The 6,995-nt window shown below is 41.8% G+C and overlaps 1 protein-coding gene across 2 annotated transcripts in view; it reads right to left on the reverse strand.

Moving 5' to 3' along the window:
- rap1gap2a (RAP1 GTPase activating protein 2a) overlaps positions 1 to 6,995 on the reverse strand; it is a 72,613-nt gene that overhangs the window by 24,847 nt on the left and 40,771 nt on the right. For both annotated transcript variants that reach the window (XM_078283989.1, XM_078283993.1), the window contains exon 3: positions 834 to 918. In XM_078283989.1, coding sequence (XP_078140115.1) covers positions 834 to 918 — 85 coding nt within the window. The remainder of the gene's footprint in view (positions 1 to 833; positions 919 to 6,995) is intronic.

Consider the following 6,995-nt stretch of genomic DNA (forward strand, 5'->3'; position numbering starts at 1 on the left):
AATACCCTCCCCATCTATTCTCCGTGATGGCAATAATGAAAACAAACAAGGGAGCATCTCACTGATATTGGAGGCTGCCCTCACTTGAGTTTCTATGACTTATTAAACAGCAAGAAGAAAAGGCATCCAAGCTGTATAGTGTAGAGTTAAAGCCCTACATAAAAACTCATTTGGCTAAATAAATTTTAGGTATAGGTAAATCTACATAGATATTTAGACAGTTCTACAGTGAAAATGTACTTTTTTGCAACTTTGAAGGCCCATTGTCTTTAAAAATACAGCTCACCAGAACATAAAGAAAGAAAGTAGAAGGGAGACAAGACCATGAATAAAAAACAACACCCACTGTAATGCGACATGTCATGAAACACAGTGCCAACAGCTTTTAAAGTCCTTACTTCTTCGTTTTAAATCAGGTTATGTTGTGAAGTGTTTGTTTGTTCTTGTTCTTGTGACACTGTCATTTGTCTCTGGGCTGCTTTGCTTGCTAAAGGGGTTTCTCAATGAGGATAATCTGAATCAATGCATCGTCTAATAGGCCTAAAGGTCCTTAAAAGGGCAAAATATGTCAATGGGAAAGTCAGTAAATCAATAAAGTGTGTTTGTGTTTGCATGCATGTGTACATACCTCCATAATGTCTGTGTATACACCTTTATATGTGTGTGTGTGTGTGTGTGTGTTCATGTGAGTATGAATCTTGGTTTACTTATTGATTTTACTTATCCAAAACCCTAGATACAAAGCCCAAGACCATATCATTTTACACACCTACATACTGTGTGTGTGTGTGTGTGTGTGTGTGTGTGTGTGTGTGTGTGTGTGTGTGTCCTACCTTCATGCTGGGTGGTGCAGTGCGGGGTGGTGAGGGGGGACATTCTCCCAGAGGGACGTTGGAGATGGTCAGCAGCTCCTGTTTCCTGGAGAGAAGAAGACAAGATGAGGAACAAGGTTGACGTTTATCGACAATGATGACCACCAAAGTGTTTCAAATTTTATATTATCAAAGGTCACCCCGCTTCATTGGATAACGCAATCCATTTTGACTGTAACTTGATTTGACTGATGCACCGTCACCCCCCCTTGAAGAATGGATACAGGACGACTGGGTAAGAAAGACAAGATGAGGACAAAGAGTGATCTCTCGCTCTGAACAGCTAACAGCTAAATGAACAGCTAACACTGAACAGCGTAAACCAACACAGTCTCATAAAATGTCATAAAATGAGCACAATCTTTGAAACACATGAAATATGTGAACATTGCATTGCTCCCAGACAAACTGTATTATGTGATAATACCACAATGTAGATTATGCGACAAGCAGCACAAATTGGACACACCATTTTCACCTGTTTGTCATGTGAAAAGGTTAGATAACAGTTCACTTTAGGCAAGTAAATGTTGTGGTTGGGGTGGTGGATGGGCGTATGCATAGCTTTTCGATGTCGGCGACCAGAGTTCAATTCCCAGCGTTTTGACATTTATACCGTGAGTTTTTCTTATTTAACCATGACCAAAGCCTTTCCCTAACCTAAACCAAGTTGTTTTAGCTGTCGAATCATAACCTTTAATTCAACCTTAACCAAAGGTTAAGGTTGAATCTTAACCAAAGGTTAAGGTTGAGTTAACCATTGTGAGTAAACCATCAGCCAACCTTTGGAGCGTACTTCAATTTGTGGTGGAGGAACATTATTTTTACATAATACATGTCCACAGCACGTAAATCTGCGTTTCAAAGTTTGTGTTCATTTCACGTATTTGTGTGATAACATGTTGATGAAAAGCTAACTGAACAGCTAACTCTGAACAGCTGAGCAGCTAAATGAAGAGCTAACAGAACAGCTAATTCTGAGCAGCTAACACTGAACATCTAACTTAACAACTAACTGATCATCAACATGAAAAGCTACATAAAAAGCAAACACTGAACAGCTAACTCTGAACAGCTAGCTGAACTGAACAGTTAATACTGATCAGTCTCTGAAAACACTGAATAAAAGACTGGTGAGAGATCTGCTGATGTTTAATCAAAATCTTGTATCTAATTTTGCCCTAATATGGCCTTATTTTATCCAGCATTACAAGGTTTTCACACACCAGCGGCAGGTGACTAGCGACAAGACCACACAATGGGTAGCTACGGTTTAGTTAGTCACCTTCAGTCTAGTTTGATATATTCAGTGACATGTTGTGTAACCTAGAGCCATACAGTGATTCCAACACAGTCAATCTAAGTCCTATGTTTTTAAATTAACTTTGTATAACTGTTATTTAAAGTTCTGAAGCCTGTGAGCCAGCAGGTATTAGAAGAATTATGCAGTGAGGTGTCAGATGGCTTTCTGCTGTTTTAATATGCTCTCTGCCGTCCCACAGGCAGTCAAGAGGAGGCTTTAGGAGAAGTCCTGTGGGGCTGGGAGCCTCTTCTCCTCATTGTCCCTCATCCTCTCTACATGGGAGCATGAGTGCACATTAATGATTCCAGATGTTAAAGGTTTAGTTGTCACCAGGAGACAGAGGAAAGATTAGGTGGCGAGAGCTATAGACCCGAGGGACAGAAAGCCAGTCATCTATTCTTATGAAATCCGGAGGCTTCCGAAAGTAAATAAGTTCACATATGGTGCTTCATCTGGCATTGAATATCTTGCTGGCTGTTGCAGCGACTAATATTCCACAAGATCAAGTCAAGTTTGTAAGGTAATGAAAGAGAGAATGGAGCGGAGGTGCTCTAACCCCCTAAGGACTTCTCCAAAATCCTCCTCTAGCCCTGCTTCGGGACTGCAGAGAGGACATTAAAACCGCAAAAGCCACGAGGACACATCGGTCACTCACTAGACTCTCTCTCTCCCTCTGCTGTCTGCCACGCTGCTCAAGCACACAACTGCAGAATGTGAATGTTGGATGTGTATATGTAGAGAGTCATTTATATATATAGTCTATTGCCTATATCTTGTCCATTTGCACGCTTATGTGAGGTCCTGTTGTCCTTTGTAAGGTCTATGTGTGAAACCTATTAATATGTCTGTCAATATGCCACCAAGACAGATTCCTGTACAGTTCCAATATGACATATCCACCATTTAGGAAGGGATACATAGTATTTTGGAAACATTTTTGTAAACTCATCATATACTTGATGATCAAATGTATCCTTATTCTGATTCTAAATATCAGATATCACCTTGTCACATTGTCTGGGTGTTAATATGTGTCATTCATGTTACCAAGAATAAGTATAGCGCTACCGTTCCATGAGAATATCTTTCCAGTGTCACACCAATAAAGCCTGTGCTTGCCAGCATGAAAGCCGCAATGCCAACAAATCAAATTCAAATGTTTGCTCTTGAATTAAACCAAAGATTGTATTTCGACCGGAGCAGAAAGCTTCAGCTGACCTCTTCAGACTCAGCGTTCGGAGGTGCAGCCCAAGTATGGAAGGACGGACAAAATGAGGGTTGTAATTGAGTGTTTACGTGAAACGAATACACCCCTTCTTTCCTTTCATTAGCTGGAACCATTATGGCTCACTCGCCGTTTTCTGATGTAATCGCGTCAAGTGGGTGGAAGCAGCACGCTCACACACAACCACACACTTTATTAATGTGCGCAACAGTGTGAGCGTGCAGCAACAGATCCCAGTATAGCAGCGCCGCCATGAGAGGTAATGAAACGGGAAAAGGAAGAGTGAGAGAAGGAAAAACAGCTTCTGTCCCTATCCCTCCTTGAATTGAATCAATGTCAATATTCCCCTCTCTCACTTTGTCTCTCATTCCCTCTCGTTAATCCCTAATGGCTGCGAGGTTCACAGAGACCCAGAGGAAGGTGGAAAGTCACGGCCCAAGCAGACCAGAGTCCCCATTAGCAGCTGCAGGCCAAACCCAAACCCAAACCCTAAAAACCATGTTAGGCAGAGCCAAGCTCTATTCATCCCAGAGCAAAACCCAAGCACACTGGCCAGTTCTTTCCATGGGCTCAGCATTCACACAATGCACCACTGTCTCCCCCTGTGTCTGTAATGTTGAGGTATGTTAGCTCGCAGAAGTCAAGGGTGGACCATGTTTGAAGAAGCATTAGATGCCAAAACAGACTGGGAGAGTACGAAACTGGAAAACAGAATAGAATAGAACAGAATAGAATAGAACAAGGTTTGTGCAAGGGAGAGTGCTTGACAGAGTTCATTATTGAGAGCAAAGTAATTTAAGAGGTGGGTTTTGTTCCAACCGCAGTTATAGTGGGACCGGCCTGAGGAGGACACCTTGTTGTTTTCCATCTGTGAAGAGGAAAAGCTTGTTCAGACCACCGTCCCCAGGGCCGATCCCCGCTGTGCGGCTCTATAGCTCTGCTGTATGGACACAAGGACAACACCTATCTCCTTCTCTGTCTCACACACTCATACAGAGATGCTGTTTGCAGAGGAAAATTGTGTGTGTCCATGAGAGAGACAGAGAGAGAGAGAGAGAGGGGGGAGAAAGCGAGCTGCTGTCCTTGCTGTCTAGCCCGTCTCTGTGGTAATAAAACAACAGCTACGTCACGGCAACTGACTCCCACCCAGGGAGGGAAGGGGGAACATATACTGAGAGAGAAGGGAGGGGACGAGGAAAGGAGTTAGGGAGTAAAAGTCACAAAGTGGGTAAGAGTGAGTCGAGAGAGGGAACGGTGGAGCGAGGGCTGGATGACAATGTATGCATTCATGATACTCCAAAATCACTACTCTAAATAGCATTTGTAATATCATGGTAAGGAGGATAAAAAGAGAGGGGGGGGGGGGGGATGGGGGAGAGAGAGAGAGAGAGGGAGGGAGGGGAAGGAGAAGTGAGAATGAATGCTGCGGACTGGGGGAGTGAGGTAGATGCAGCATGACGCAGGAAAACAGAGGAAACAGACAGAGAGTGACACGCAGGAAATAAAAGGAGCCAATGAGAAAAACAGTCAGTAAGGGTAACAGACAGAGGTGGTCCCCTGTGCCTCATTATTCCTAGATTGTCAGAGAATCAAATCAAAACATCTAGCCTATTTTGTATTTTTCTGTTGATGTTAACTACGCAGGCTCTGCTCCCTCTGTCACCAATGAAGTGGAAAGAATGGATAACTTTGTCATGTTAACAGGCATAAAGAGACTGACTCACAAGTACCAGGAGAGGCTCCCTGTAACTTACATGCTCTCTGTTCTCCACTGTGACTTGATGGATAAAGGAGAAATGAGAATGTCACACACTGCACTGCACAGTCAAATTTCATCTTTTTTTATTTTTGGATTAATATCGTTATGTTTGTTTTGGTTGGCATCAAGGAAGTGAAATGAAATCACAAGTTCAAATTGGATTCAAAGCTCTGGCTCCAAGCTGGCACACAGAACATGTGCGGCAGAATTTCCCACTAAGCCAAACTGTTGTGGCTGCAGCACAACTGTTAATTACTATATTGTATTATACACAATGTGCCCTTCATTCATGTCATACAGTAAATAGTGGCTGCTAGGAACATATGGCAGGCGTGCCGGTTTGTATGACACTTTGGCTTGGCTCACTGTCAAGAACTACAAACACATGGCAGCAGCGACACTCCAGAGTCATAAAAAGGCTTTTAAAGGATTTTTGGAAATAGTGGTTGTTGTTAGCCCCTCCTTAGCCTGTATTTATCCTGCATTTGAACTGTAGCTTTGTCCAAAGTCTTCCTTTTATGGATAGAGTAAGACACAGTGCAGCAGCACTGTGCAAAAAGTAGGACCTTTAATACGGCTACATGTGCAGGAATTAGGATCTGACTAATATACTGTTTTTGGATCTGATGTCAAGATACATCCATCAGTACTGACACAATCACAAACTTCTTTTGAGGTATTATTGTTACTGAACATACTATCCCAGCATGCATTGGGTAGAACTTGGCAGGGAAACACCCTGGACAGGTTGCCAGTCCATCACAGAGCTAACACAGATAGACAGACAGTCACTCTCACACTCACTCAAGTTTCCAATTCACCTGACATGCATGTCTTTGAACTGCTGGAGGAAACCGAAGCCCCCCGGAGGAAACCCACACAAACCCTTGCTGTGAAGCCTCAGCGCCGCCCACTTCACACATATATATTTCTTTAAAATTGGGGTAACACTTTACAATAAGGGTCACTAAGTTAAGGGTTAGTTAATGCTTAATAAGCATTAACTAACCCTTAATTAACAGTTAACTAATGTGTCTGGTAATCATTTACTAATGGTGTTCATGTTAACTAAGGTATTAATTTATACATTATTTAATAGTCAGCTTTATAAACTATTAAATAATATATAAATTAATACCTTAGTTAACATGAACACCATTAGTAAATTACACATTAGTTAACTGTTAATTAAGGGTTAGTTAATGCTTATTAAGCATTAACTAACCCTTAACTTAGTGACCCTTATTGTAAAGTGTTACCAAAATTGGATTTCTTCTCAAATGTCTAGTGTACATTAAATGTGAAAACCTTAAAATCGATCGTAAGTCATTGTGCTGAGAACATTTTTTGCTGATCTTATTGCTGCATTATTAGTGGAACAAATTCAAATACCGATATATCTGTGAACGGTCAATATTGCACCGATATATGGGAGTGTACACCCATACCAACCTGTGAGGTTTTGTATACATCCTGCCTTTAAGCCTCTATCACCTGAAGCTAAGATGAAGTAGTTGTAAGCCAATGTACTACGCAAAAATAGGGCAGATCATGCTCCACATCCACATCCAAACTAGCACAAGATGTACCTTCCTAGTGCATATAATCTATAATCCTGCTTGCATTCGGATTTGCATTGCTAATTACGGTTGATTCAACCGTAATTAGATCTACACAGTCATCATGTTTATCTAATGATCCAAGTAGCGTGTGTGTGTGTGTGTGTGTGTGTGTGTGTGTGTATGTGTGTGCATATGCGTGTGTGTTTGACAGAGAGCGAGATAGAGAGATCAAGTACTACATCTATCTGAATTGTTTCATGTATTGATTACACCC

This window comes from Centroberyx gerrardi, chromosome 6 (genome assembly GCF_048128805.1).
Source record: "Centroberyx gerrardi isolate f3 chromosome 6, fCenGer3.hap1.cur.20231027, whole genome shotgun sequence".
NCBI classification, from domain to species: Eukaryota; Metazoa; Chordata; class Actinopteri; order Beryciformes; family Berycidae; genus Centroberyx; species Centroberyx gerrardi.